This window comes from Neofelis nebulosa, chromosome 1 (assembly GCF_028018385.1).
Source record: "Neofelis nebulosa isolate mNeoNeb1 chromosome 1, mNeoNeb1.pri, whole genome shotgun sequence".
Lineage (NCBI taxonomy): Eukaryota > Metazoa > Chordata > Mammalia > Carnivora > Felidae > Neofelis > Neofelis nebulosa.
In genome coordinates this window covers 102,547,515-102,561,859 of record NC_080782.1, presented here as the reverse complement: position 1 = coordinate 102,561,859, position 14,345 = coordinate 102,547,515, and the positions used below count along the sequence as shown (strand labels likewise).

The 14,345-nt window shown below is 34.0% G+C and overlaps 1 protein-coding gene across 3 annotated transcripts in view; it reads left to right on the top strand.

The window, feature by feature from the left end:
• The window catches only part of TNPO1 (transportin 1), a 99,076-nt gene extending 85,689 nt beyond the window's left edge, over nt 1-13,387 (top strand). For 2 of the 3 annotated variants that reach the window (XM_058729930.1, XM_058729922.1), the window contains exons 21-25: nt 589-664; nt 1,545-1,644; nt 4,069-4,143; nt 5,190-5,332; nt 7,647-13,387. In XM_058729930.1, coding sequence (XP_058585913.1) covers nt 589-664; nt 1,545-1,644; nt 4,069-4,143; nt 5,190-5,297 — 359 coding nt within the window. In that variant the 3' untranslated portion in view covers nt 5,298-5,332; nt 7,647-13,387. Of the gene's footprint in view, nt 1-588; nt 665-1,544; nt 1,645-4,068; nt 4,144-5,189; nt 5,333-7,646 lie in introns of those variants that run through there. The other variant, XR_009261782.1, reaches the window with a different exon arrangement.
• Nucleotides 13,388-14,345: the final 958 nt, after the last annotated feature.

The window sequence follows — 14,345 nt, the reverse complement described above, 5'->3', positions numbered from 1 at the left end:
CAAAAAAATCTACCTAAATTGGAATTAAGTTCCTCAATTTTCAAAGATTGGAAATCACTTATTTAAAAAGACATAGAGAAGTAAAGAAATTTTAACTGTTTTAACTTCTGAGAACTGTGTTTGAGTGAACAATTCAGAAATGTAATCTTTCACATTTACTAATATTTCTTGGGGGAAGAACATAGATTTCATTATTAAATTCTGAAATTTCAACTGGCCTTGAATGGAGAATCTCTAAATCCATCTATTTAATCGCTCATCTTTTTATTAACAGAATGTCTTCACACTTGATTGAGCGAGAAAAGCAATTCATCCTGGTTTTTGGTGTTCTCTCAATCTTTAAAGTTTTTTTTAATTCCTTTCGTTTTCCTTTTTCCAAGAGTATGCCATATATGTTGCTGCCCCTTATTTTAGGGGGTGGTAATAAACAGCACTGGTGAAATCTTATGTTTATTATCATACACAAATTCTGTTGGTTTCTGTTTCTGAGTTATTTGTTGTTTTTTCTTTATTTTTTCTCCTTCCCCCTCATTTGCTCATGTCTTGGTTGGCGTTTGGTGGTGTATAACCGTGATTGCGTTACCTTAGCAATAACAATTGGTCGTCTTGGTTACGTTTGTCCTCAAGAGGTGGCCCCCATGCTACAGCAGTTTATAAGACCCTGGTGTGTATTATTCAATCTTTTTTTTTTAATTCATTTTTCTTCACTCTTTCTTTCTCTTTCTATCTCACTTTTAGATATATTTTCAGTTGGTTACAAAAATCACAATCCTTAATCATTGCCAACCATGTGACTAATCTTGTCCTATCAGGTTTGTGAGGTTTTTCAGTAGCATCGTCATGTATATTTATTTTTATGTTGTGGCTAACGACTAATTGATGCATGGGATAAGATTGTCACATGCTTGCTGTGTTAAAAAGCTTGATTATACATGAAAAGCATTTAAATATCCACCAGTAAAATAAAGATGCATGCAAATTCTATAAATTTAGGTTTTTGCATTGTTTCTTTTTTAGAATTAATTTGAAAACTTGGATTGCATTAAGAAATACATGTTTAAATTACGTTATGTATAAAAACCTTATTTGCTTGTTAATGTTAAAGATAAACATCTACACCATAAGTTGTATAATAATAGTTTATATTGTGGCAGTATATCCTATGTTTTGCTTCTTTCGATTGATAATCTTTCAATTCAAGTCATTTTTAGTAGTGTTTAATGGAATACAAGTCATAATACAGTTTTTAAAATTAATAATTTACTCTTGGCTCACCCTCCTTAATAGTTAAACGGGAGATTAAAAACCAACTGTCCATTTTATAGATGCAATCTATTAATAAGAAAATGTGAATTTCGAGGTTTCCACTATACTGAGATTAGATGGGCCCAACATGCAGGAAGTATGAGAAACTTAAACTTTATGAAAATTCTTTGAATATAAACATTATACTGTGCTGCTTATTCCATTAAATACTGTCCATTAGTATTGTGATTGAACCTGCTTTTTACTTAAATGCTAAACTCAATTCTATAATTTAATAGGTGCACTTCTCTGAGAAACATAAGGGACAATGAGGAAAAGGATTCAGCATTTCGTGGGATTTGTACCATGATCAGTGTGAATCCCAGTGGAGTAATCCAAGTAAGATGTTCATAAAGATTTTTTAACTTTTAATATTCTGAGTAATGAAACTTTTTAAAGGGTCACCTGTTTTAAAGCTTTAAATCATGAAAACATACCATATATTGCATATATTTTCAAAGGTACTAAAAACTATGTTTTTAAAAAGATGTGTTATTTCTTAATATCTTGAAATGGTAATGCTTGTTTGTGATTTCCTAAATCTTTTTTTATGAAATAAATAGATTGAGGTAATAAAGTCAGATTCTTGTCTCAAATTAAGCCAAAGCATCTTTCATCTACGTCCACTTTGTACGTGCCTCCTATCATTGAATATCAGTTTGTTGAGTTTGCAGATACCTACCCTTAACAGTGACCCAAATAGCTTAGGTTACTCTTTGTTAAGAGTAGGTTACTCTTTCTGTTATTTAGAATTAAACTTAGAAATTCAGTAGTGAACAAAAGAGAATAGTGAATTAGCCATTAAAACTGCTTTAACTTGGAGAGCTTATGATTTATTCATCGTTATTTTGTTTCTTATCTTAGTTTTATATAATATCTAGATATTTTTAGCATTTAAAAAAATTATTTGGCAAAAGTATAAGATATGAGTCTGATAACCTCTGGACCCAAGTGTCAATTTGCAAGACACAAAACAGGAATGTGTTGATTGACACCACGTGTATGAAATTAACAAAATGCAGGCTGTAGAATTCTAGGTTAAGTATCCCAGGTTCCTCAACAGATGAATTGTAAGGAAAAGTATGGGAGGGGTTTTCAAGAAAATACCCTTTCATTTCCAAGAGATAACATGCTTTGAACATCTTTTAATTAACACTTTTTGATATTTCCTGTCTTGTGTTAATGACTGTTGTTTGTTAGTTCAAGTTTAGAAACATTATGTGAATTACAAGTTTATAAGATTCAAATTGATATAGGTAATCAGCAGTGAAAAGTTAGAAATGGAAAAAATCTTTTGACTAATTTCTCATTCATAAAACAATAACCTAGTATTAAAATAAGCCTGTACTATTTTTGGAAATGGTCCCTACTTACAAAATAACCTCCTGGCATTAAGTTTCTGGTTGTTTTTTTGTTTTTTGGGGTTTTTCCTCTCAATACCAAAGAACTTTATGTCATCTTTAATGTGTTTAGAGTTATATGATGTATACTACATTACAAAGAAACATTTTCCCATCAGAATTTTGTTGTTTTTGTTTGGTTTTGAATTCACATTTTAAGACCTTAAAACTAACACATATGTATGTGGTCATGAAATCACTGCCAGTTTAAGAGCTGGTAGAAATCTCTGCTTTTTACATTCTTCACTTATATGTGGTTAAAAGAAAATATCTTAAGGTCTGTTTTTTATGTTTAAATTTTTAACAACAGAGTGATATTTGGAAGACAAGGAATCATAATTCTAATAAACCAGATCCTCAGGCACATGGAATTTTATTTGCTTAAATATGTGTTTTATGTACATATTTCAGTCGGTAAATTTTGAAATTTAAGAAAGTGCCCTGAATTAAATAGCAGAATTTTAAATAGTTGACATCAGAACATAAGCAATATCTTATAAATGCTATATATTGAACTGCTGTTGAAGTCTGCTAGTCAAGATTGACAAATACTTAAATGAAACATTTAAAGCCTATTGTCACCTTGTTTTCATAGTGAGAATAACCCAATTATCTTTCAAATAATAGAGCATTGGATATTCTTTTTTGCTTGGGTTGGGTTAGGTTGGATTGGGTATTATAACTTGATATATAATTAGTTTTTCTTCTAACTTTTGGTCATTTTGTTTTAAGTTTCGACCTGAAGTTTAGATCTGTTAATTCCTATACTCCCAAGCTTATTTGGCTTCTACTTAGCTAGCTTTAAATTATTTCTAGGCCAGTCAGAACTGTAAGATTATCGAATTTATGTATTTCCCTTTTTTTTTTTCCTCCAGTTTATTTATTTATTTATTTTGAGAGAGAGAGAGAGAGAGAGAGAGAGAGAGAGAGAATCCTAAGCAGGCTGCACACTGTCCATGCAGAGCCTAGTGTAGGACTCAATCACATGAACCGTGAGGTTATGACCTGAACCTAAATCGAGTCGGATGCTTAACTGACTGAGCCACCCAGGCACCCCAATTGATATATTTAATTCATTGAATGAAGGTTTTTAAAACTGGTGTTCATTTAATATTTTCAGTCCATTGTTGATGCTCATTAGACTGGGGTTTTGGAATAGGAAATCTAATACAAAGGGGCATTACATTCCAATATAAACTGAATGAGTAGAGGTTTCTCAATGGTGGAATAATAGGGATACCCATTAAGTAATCCTTTATAATTCCTTATCATAAAAAAACTTGAGGTAGGATTTGGTTGTGATAGGTACGTTTTGCTGTGTTTGACAAATAGCAATCTAAGATGTGTTTCCTGCTTGTTACAGGATTTTATATTTTTTTGTGATGCTGTTGCATCGTGGATTAACCCAAAAGATGATCTGAGAGACATGTTCTGTAAGGTAAGGTAACTAAAAAGTTTTTATGGTAGATATCTTGGGACTGTTACAATCCTGGTTGGAAAGTTTAAATTACTTTTATATTTCATATGAAACTTGGACTCTTTGAATCCGTATTGATTGGTAGACCATATAACCTTTGGTCTTGGCAAAACAGTTGGCTTGATCTTTTCTTAAGGTATAGCAGTGACTCAATAGAGTACACACTTCAAAAATATTTTCTGAAGCAATACCACTGATTTCATGTGGTCCCACTATCCCACCTGTACAAAACAGCATATATGTTCAAAGATGACTGAGATTTGAAGCATAAACTGTTGAACAAAGTAATTTTAAGTGTTTTACACAGGGATTAAATCTGTATAGTTGTTCTGGTAGTGTCCCTCTGGATTAACTCCAGTCAGTACTCAACCATTAACAAAATAAGAAATACAGTGTTACACATTTGAATCACCTATTACTGAAATTAGTGAACTGTGGTTGCAGATGTGAACCCAAAAATTTATATATTTTCAATTTGAAAAAACTTAATGTGCCATAGGAATTTTATCCCTTGATTGAGTTCTGTACTTTCTTGTATTAGGTCAGAGTTTATTTAGTATATATCTCTTACTAGGTCACTTGCTGAATTCTATCTAAACTTTCCAAAGCCAAGTTTAGCACATATTATGTGGTGCTTTTATTTTTTATTATTTTTTTAATGTTTATTTGAGAGACAGAGACAGCGGGAATGGGGAAGGGGCAGAGAGAGAGAGAGAGAGAGAGAGAGAGAGAGAGAGACACAATCTGAAGCAGGCTCCAGGCTGTGAGCTGTCAGCACAGAGCCCAACACGGGGCTCAAACTCAGAAACTGTCAGATCATGACCTGAACTGAAGTTGGGTGCTTAACCTACTGAGCCACCCAGGTGCCCCTTTTATGAGGCGCTTTTAGACAGGATACACCAACAAAGTTTGAGAATCACTGCTTTAAAATGGATAAAATTTTTAAAAAAGATTGGAGTTTTTCTCTTGTTAGTGATAAATTAATGATTTTTTTTCACTTTTTGCAGATCCTTCATGGATTTAAAAATCAAGTTGGGGATGAAAATTGGAGGCGTTTCTCTGACCAGTTTCCGCTTCCCTTAAAAGAGCGTCTTGCAGCTTTTTATGGTGTTTAATCTCATACACTTAAGCTGCAGTCCCATAATTAGGGGTAAGTTGTAAGAAGTTTTGAGTTTTTCAGGGTGAAGAAACTTAGGTCTGCAATCTAAACCTACTGAGTGAAATTAAAGCTATATGTTTTTCTACAGAGATTGAGTAAAACATTCTTAAGCTATATTAGACTTGAAATTTAAAATCCTTAAGGCTAGAGAATTTTTTTTTTAACTGACAAGCAGGGGTTAACAAAATGCATAATTTTACTTTCAGTCCTAAGTAGAAGGAAATCTAAGTTGGTATGCTAGTTAGAGTACTCGACATAGTAATCCTTCTTAAATTTTTTGCCCTGTAAGAATTCTCCCCACATTCACTTTGGCACAGGGTAGAAATGATTTTGAAGTATGAATTTATCGTCTGTGATATATGAAGGACTTCTGTGGTTGTGAGCTTCAGGGAAAAGCCCACTAGAATTGGAACTAGTATAGGGCTCAGTAGATAGGAATATTTAATATTCATTTTTCAAGGTTGTATTTTACGGAGCACCTGCCATGTGACCAGCACTGTTTTAAAATGGACAATGGAAGAGTGTATTTCGCTTTGGGGTGGTAGAGGGGTAAGTCCATTTGGACTCTTGTTCCTCGAGTTTTTCTTTACTTATGTAGAACTAATAATCCTGATCTCTTAGCTTCAGTTCCATCATTGAGTTATTTTGAAGATTAAATAGTAAACTATATGTGATGCCAGAACTTAGTGTATATTGCTTAACACACTAAGTTGGCTCAGTAAATGTTAGGAATATGGACCAGTACAGGGAACGAGAATACCTTTCTTTAGGTGTTGAACATGAACTGAGACATATTTGACTGGAGGGCCAAGGAGTATACTCACTAGTGTCCAGAAGATGTCCACCAACTTCAGTCACCTTTTCTGTTGGGAGTTTTTGTCGACTTGCTTGTTTACTTTGAACTAGATTTTAAACCTGGAAAGATTTCAGCTTCCAAGTTGTCAAAGCTGCAGGGCAGTAGAAATGGACTTGTAGTCTCTGGAATATCTCAGAGCCCCGTATGCATCTTATCCCCCTGTAGTTTTGAGTCCTTGGGGCTATTTTGTGGCTTTAGCATTTTGGAAAAGTGCGTAATTCACTTTATGTTAAATCGTGAAAATGTAATCGATGAGAATGTTTCTTAACATCAAGGGTTGAAAAATAGAACAGTGAGCTGAATCTTTAGCAAAGACTTTTCAGATTTAATATCTTCTGTGATCTCTGTCCTGTCACCAATTAGGAATTAACTGAGTTGATTTACTCTAAGACAATATATGACGAAAGTATTCATTTTCTAATTAGAGATAAAAATGGATCAGTATCTTTATTCCTGCCTTTTTTATAATGTTCCCTTTTTTCAGAGGCAGAGAAAAGGTGTTGCATGTACTTCTCCACAGATGGGCTAATCACACCCTGAATTTACATCAGTCTTCATAATAAATGTCCAGTGTTTGGTACGAGTGGTTAGTAGATTTTTGTTGTGAAGACCACTGTCAGGCACTGGTTACAATCTCCTAGGAATCTGTTTTATTTCTCAATGTGCTTATCGTTAAAACTGCTAGTGTCTTTAATAGGAAAATCAAGAGGTCTGAGAACATAGGAAATGACTGAGCAGGATAGGGCCCGAAGAATTATTAATAAGGAACATCAAGGAGGCAGGTGTTAAAACTTACTTTTTGGTATTTGCTGAATGTAGTACCCTTAGTACAGTTCAAACACCATTAGGGCCTCCTAAGCTAAAACATCAGACAACCAAAAATAACTAGTTCAAACACCATTAGGGCCTCCTAAGCCAAAACATCAGACAACCAAAAATAAGTAATTCTTCTTTATTTTTTCCTGGATTGGATTTTCATGTGCATAACATTGGGCATAGTGGCCCCAAAAAAAGATCGTGTATTCATTCTCACTGAGGAAAGAATTATTTTAAAGCAAGTGTTATTTGACTTTGAAGAAGGTAAGGCAACTTGTTACATGTGGAATAACCGATTCCCATTGGGGCCCATTGTGCAAAGGGTGTTAAAGAATTAGATTGATAGCATCCTACAAGATGTCCATCTAAATTTCATCTGTATGAGGTGTTCCACACCTCTCTGCATGTCTTCAGCTTGGTGTCACTCCTCATACCTGATGCAGATGACAGTTGAAAGCCATAGGAGAAGGCAGCGACATGGGTTATCATGGACTACTGGCATGATCTTAGACAATTTATCCTGTTTGTCATTTTCTGTAGTTAGAAGTAGCGCTCTCACTTGATTAGTTATGTCTTTCACTGGCTTTAAGAGAAACAGTTGCTAAAATATAAAATTGTTTTCTTTTCTTATAGGTCCTTCAGTCTTGGAGACTATGAGGGAGCCTCTGCACCCAGGGAAAATGTTACCCTTTACAGGGGGGAAGGGTAAACCAGTAGGGAATACAGTACAATCCCAACCCTACTGGGAGGGGCGGGAGGGAGGTGTTGCCGTCACTGTATTAAGTCGATGTTGGGAAATGTTTTAACATCTGGAGCCTTTGTGGGTGGAAATCTGTCTCCAATTACAACTCCGCACTGGATGTGAAGAAGCAAAAACAAAAAACAAAACAAAAAAACAAAACAAAACCTATTCAGTCTACTCACAAAACAGTACATCCTGGAATATTATGGGGAATTGTACCAAAACAAGAACCACATAAATGATGCATAGGGATAAGAAAGAGGAAAAATTCTATAGCGCACAATAAAGGAAACCTAAGAATGGGGTTACAAACAGTAAAGAAGCTTTTTTTTTTTTCTTAATTTAAAGATTTTTATAAATTTTCCCACATGATGGGGCCTTGTTTTTGCATGCTGATGAAGAACTACACAAATGAAGCTAATAGAATTAAAATCAGCTTGCCTACCCATAGTAGAAGCAGGTTCTTGGAAGTTACAATTTAAGGTACCCCAGAAAAGTTGGAAATAAAACCAAGCAAATTTAAACAATGAAGCACCCTGTGAAATGCCAAATGAGTCACTCCTTTTACCTTTGTGGGATGGGCAGGGAGGGAGGAATAAATGGGGTTGGGCATATCAAACTAAAGATTGACATCTTGATTTTGCATTAAAACATTAATGTAGTGGATATAATTTGATGGTTGTACTTCATTAGATTTAATTTCTAGGCCAAGACGTTCTTTTTAAAGTGCAGTTTAAGGTTCAGGCATGCATTCTGGCTCATAGTGATTGAAAGTACTTTAAATTAGTGGGGAAGTAGCATGCTTGCATCACATAGAGTGAGATTGGTATTCATTTACCTCTGGTGCGCCAGTGTGTGTTGCAGTTTACCAATTCAATATAGCCCTGCATTTAAAATTCCTTTTTAAGATTTGTGGATTTTTTATTTTTATTAAGAATATAGATATAAAGTACTGTAGTTTACAGCTAGGCCTTGAAATATCTTTTTAGGATCTCGTTAGGAGTAAGATTGATATTGTATTGTGTGTAACCTGCACAATGTGGAAAGCTGATATACCTGTGCAAAATCTTTGCCTCCGTGCTGTCAGTGTGATGTGCTTTCTGCATGGTTATATACTACTAGTGATTTTATCAAAACTTCTAAAACATAAAATACATGGTAAAAGATCTGTAAGAGGCTGCATAAATGTTAGTTGGCACATAAAGACAATTGTAGAAGTTGAAGACATGATTGCTATATCTCAATGTTTATTCCCACTCAACATATTGCCTTCTAAGCTTTCTTTTTTTGTTCAAAGCATGATCTTAAAGATGTTTAAGTTAATGGATGTAATGCAGGGTTCCTACACTGTATTGGCGCATGTTGGTGGCCCTCTGTGCCCTAGACAGATGCACACAGGGTGCAAGTAAAAAGCTACAGAGTGAAAGTTGGTTTGGATCCTCTTCATTTCATTTGTTTAGCTTTTCTGTTATTTTTCTCTACTTACATGTATTCCTGTGAATAAATCCTTGTTAAGTTAACCCTTTACTTTTCCTTCCATGTGTATTTTCTTATATACTGTGAATGTGAAAACCTAACTGGTACACTTGATCTTGTGTCCATATGAAAGTGCAAGTCTTTATTAATTTGGATTGCCTGAACAGTGTATCCCATGATGATGAAGGAAAATGGAGAGATTTTTCTTTTTAACTCTGCTGGTCAGAGATGAAGCCACACCTTTCCATTTTTCAATGCTGCATATTTAATCTGCAACAAAAATGTTAAGCCATAACAACCTTTTTATATTTTAGTTTGTCACCTTTGCATTGCAGAATAAATCCTGAATAACCATTTTTATAAGCAGTTGCTCCTCTTTGCATGGTTCTGTTCTTCTAAAGGTGTTGAATGATACAGCCATTGCACTGAAGTTTGAGCTGTATGCGTGTGAATTTAAAAATACCGTTTCAAACAACTTCAAATGCATGGTAGCATGCAGAAAGGTTTTTGTTTGTGTGTGTGTGTGCGTGTGTGTGTGCGTGTGTGTGTGTGTGTATATGTGTGTATTTTTTTAAACATGTTCTTTCACCTTTTTCCCTCTACTTTGGCTTTGCAAATTTCAGTCTGTAGAGCCCAAAATTAAGTCCTATTTTACAAATGTCCAGTTTGTTTTTTTGGTTTTTTTTAATTATAAAGTTGGATCCAAAGGGTATGTAGCATTTTGCTTTCTAGTACCTTGCTTCATTGGGAGCTCCAATTTTGCTTCAGTCTTCAAAACCTGATTAGTATAGCCATTTTATCCTTAAATCCTAGTGACACTCTGTAGTTTGTCAAATACTTCTTAGAACTTAGTGTTGGAGATATTTTAGTATTCTGGAAGAAGTAAAATATAGATTGAAAGAAATGGCAAAATTCTTCCCTAAACACTTTAAAACAAACCTATAAAAACAACCCTCAGTAAAATTATCTGGACCTGTGATTGACAATTCCACACTGACTGAAAAGCGATTTGTTACCTCTTTGATTAAAAATTGGTTTTTAATTAAGCAGATATGTAAGATGGAGTGTGCCCATTTTTGTAGTCACTTAACCTGTTTTAAATTTAAAGGAAATTTAATATAAAAATAGTCAAATTAAGGAAATACGATTGGCAACCTGAGATTGGGTTGGGTTTTTTGTGCTTTTCTGCCCTTGAGGTTATTGTTTCTCCCTAATTTATATTTCAGATACGTAGTATAGCCTAGGAATTTGCAGAAGCCATTTAAGTTCTCTTTTGAGGTAAGCTCTGATTTAGCATTTATTATTCTGATAAAACTTAATACATCATGGGATATATATAAAGCAACTTAATTCTTGTGGTGTAGTCTTAATAGTTTTGAATGTTGACTGAATGTCTATGAAATCGTGTTTGTCTTTGTTACATTCCAGTGTTTCTGCCTCTTGGCATGCTTAAAGCACGGCTTACTTCATCTGCTCCTTCCACACTAAAGTGCTGTTAGTGTGCTCAACTACAGAAATAGCCGCTGCTAAGTGATGTAGATTTTCTACTTGAATATTTTTATGTTGTAGGAACCTCAGGAGGTCAGTGTTTACTGTTTTATATATGCCTTCTTTTTCCTGTTCGAGCTTCTCTCTTTGAAGGATTCTAACAGAACAAAAGCTGCTGATCAACCTAAGTTGGAAACAGAAAGTGTATTTAATATAATTTAAATGCATGTTTGGCAGTTCAGTGTTGTAGTCGGTTCATTAGCAAGTGAACTTAGTGCCACAGAATTCATTTATTCAGGAAAGAATTTTGCTTTTTGTATTGTCTAATCTCTTTAATAACTTCATACCGTGTAAAAAAAAATCACTTTTTTATATTTTTTAGTTGGTTATTTCCCAAATAATCAACATGTAAATAATCTTTAAGAGCCAGTTCTGATGCTTTACATTATTGCTACTTGATTTGTGACGCAAGTTAGGTTTCAGAAGAATAGATTTTAAGACACTTAACCAAGCCATTACATCTTAAAAACGAAAGAAGTAGCATACATTTTGTAATTAACATATTGATAAACACTGTGATTTTTTTTGTTAAGACTTTTTCATTGATCTGAATTGCTTAAATTGCATATATTGTAAAATAGGATCAGATGTATATTTTAAAATAATTTGAACTGACTTTTCCTCTCTTGAAATGCTTTGTCTACTCAGTTATGAAATATTCAGATACAAGTTTTATCTCAGGTGAATACTCTTGTATCCTTTTTGCTTTGGTGACATATGCTATAAAGGTTCATCGTACTTAGTTTGTTTTTTAGTATATTTCATGAAGAATCTTCGCATTTAGTCAGATTTTCCAATCCTTACTCTAGCAGACTAGGGTGGTATAGATCCCTCCTGGCAAGCCTTTTGCATGCAGGTTTACCTTGAAAGTGAGTTCAATTTGGTCCTCCTTTTCTCCAAACCCTCAAGATAGGAAAAGGGGTTTTTCTGTCCTGTACTGAATTACCCTGCATAGCTGAGATGCCAGAATTAAACTAATTATATCTTAAGGTCTTTAGTCTAAATTTAACTTTAAATCCTTTGCCATAAAGAAAAAAGTGGTTTTTTTGCTTCATATAATTAATCTATATTATTCATATTGAATGTATTAACAGATAACGGTGCAAAAGACATTCTTCCCAAGAGAAGAGTGTACCATGCGTAACTGCAATTTAAATCCTTCTTTAGTAGTACTTTAAAATACAGCTTTGCTTATTGAGTTATTTTTGCAAATATTACAAGGGGGAAAACACTAACTGTTGCTACTAGTACTGTTACTGAAGTGTAGGCATTGAAATCTTAAAAACTAGGGTCTTCAGATTAAGGGATAATCTAGGTGAAAAATCAGATCGATAAAGAGCTGTGTAACAATATCATCTAGTAATAATACCATGCAAGAGCATTGTATACTTACTTAGTAGACTTCATACTGTATTAAATACGGAGATATTTCTAATGCCTCTTAAAATTAAATTTTGCATAGAAGTTTTCATTCACTTGTACACTTTCCAGGTGACTTGTGACGAATTTTTTCAGTCTTAATTTAGACCTTTCCCCCATTGGTATTACTTATATGTAGAGGATACTTTACCTTTATTCCTAATTCTTATACATGTTAATTTTAAGGTAAACATTTAAATTAATAGCAACTGTTTATTGTGATTTGTATCCCAGAATGTATTGTGTTTTTAAAAAAACTGTATGCATGATTTTAAGGGAAGTTAAAATGGTGATTTTTTTTTTTCTCACCTCTTGTACATTTTAAAACCAAACCAAATCTTTTTGCCAAGCACTGTATCACTAATTAGGAAAATAGTATTTTCCCTTTTGTTGAAATTTTTGTTTATGTACCATAGAATCCTCTTTTAGTATGGCTTGGTATTATGCAGAATTAGCTATTTTGCAAGTCTAATTATCTTCCTCAAAGCCTACTATAACATGGTTAGCCTGTAAGGCAGTGTTTGTCCCCTCCTAATACCAGCCTCATAAAGGGGTTTCGCTGTACTTTCCCCATATTACCTTACTGATGTTTTCCTGTGTGGATATATAACCAAATTAAGATTGGATGATTTCTATGGAGATAATAATTAGACAATACTGTATAATTAATTTTACTTAGTAGATGATCATCTGTGAGAAGAGATGTTTAAACGTGGTTAATGACTTCATATTATAAAGCAGTTTTACAATTAATATTCATGTTAACATTGGGTGCAATAATTTAGTAGTTTTAGCGTTAGTTATAAATAACTGGATCTTTCTGCTGACAACTTAGGTTGTATGAGTTATGCTTAAAAGCTTTAAATCTGATGTTTCCTGTACCTGCCACACTATGTTAGAATGTGTCCTTCAAATAGATCCTCCTGCAACTTCTCAAACTGTACTAAATTGATATTTCTTGAAGTCTAACTCTGTGCTAACAGATCTTCATTTTAAATAGAATATGGTTTTAATTTTTGATAAGCTGCTGAATTTTAAAGAGAGTTTTTTGGGGCCACCAAATATTTTGGATCATGCAGAGAATATATATTGTACTGTAGTAATTTTGTATTTACATTTGTATGATGTGACATAATAGATGTGAATGTTAATCACTGCTTGACTATGTTAATAAAGTTGTTTAACTATAGATGTTTCACTCTGATTTTTAATGAAAGGAAATGAGCTTTCTTTCCCTCCCTACCCCCCATTTTGGGTCCAGATCAGTCTTGTTGTGTTGTTTTCTGTTGTTTGGGGATTTTTGTTTGTTTCAGGTTTTTTTCTTAGCTTACATATAGTGCACTCTTGTTTGGCAACCATTTTTAAATTGAAGTATTTTTTATTTTTATAGTTCAGTAAAAATATTTGTCCCACTTTAATTTAACTGCTATTGTTGGTGTATTTTCTAAACAGATTCTAGGTTCAGCTTTTTGTGGACGAGGAGGGAAAAATAGTGCTCTGCAAAAGGAATTGAAAAGATGAAGTCCTGAATAAAACATCGTGAGGATAGATTGCATGAATGTGTATGGATGTGTGTCCTATTAAGGCAAGATTCCAGGGTTTAGGACTTAGACTGTGGGAGACAATACTCAAAGGCAGCCTAATTATTGGTCATTCAAGATCCTGATTTGCTGCTATAATCTCAAAGAAACTGTGCCTGAAAGTAAAAACTTTTGGGTTTTTTGGTAAGTCTTTTAATATTTTTGTGAAACTAAAATACAAATGTTAGGATGTTTTCACTTGATCCTTCTTTTTTTAACTGATGGGCATTTTTATCTTGTGATTACTTCATAATACATGTTGTTTTAAGTAGGTTACCTATGATTCTTTAGGAGTGATTGGAAAAGAAGCTTTTTTTTTTTTTAAATTTTTTTTTTTTTCAACGTTTTTTATTTATTTTTGGGACAGAGAGAGACAGAGCATGAATGGGGGAGGGGCAGAGAGAGAGGGAGACACAGAATCGGAAACAGGCTCCAGGCTCCGAGCCATCAGCCCAGAGCCCGACGCGGGGCTCGAACTCACGGACCGCGAGATCGTGACCTGGCTGAAGTCGGACGCTTAACCGACTGCGCCACCCAGGCGCCCCGGAAAAGAAGCTTTTGAACTAG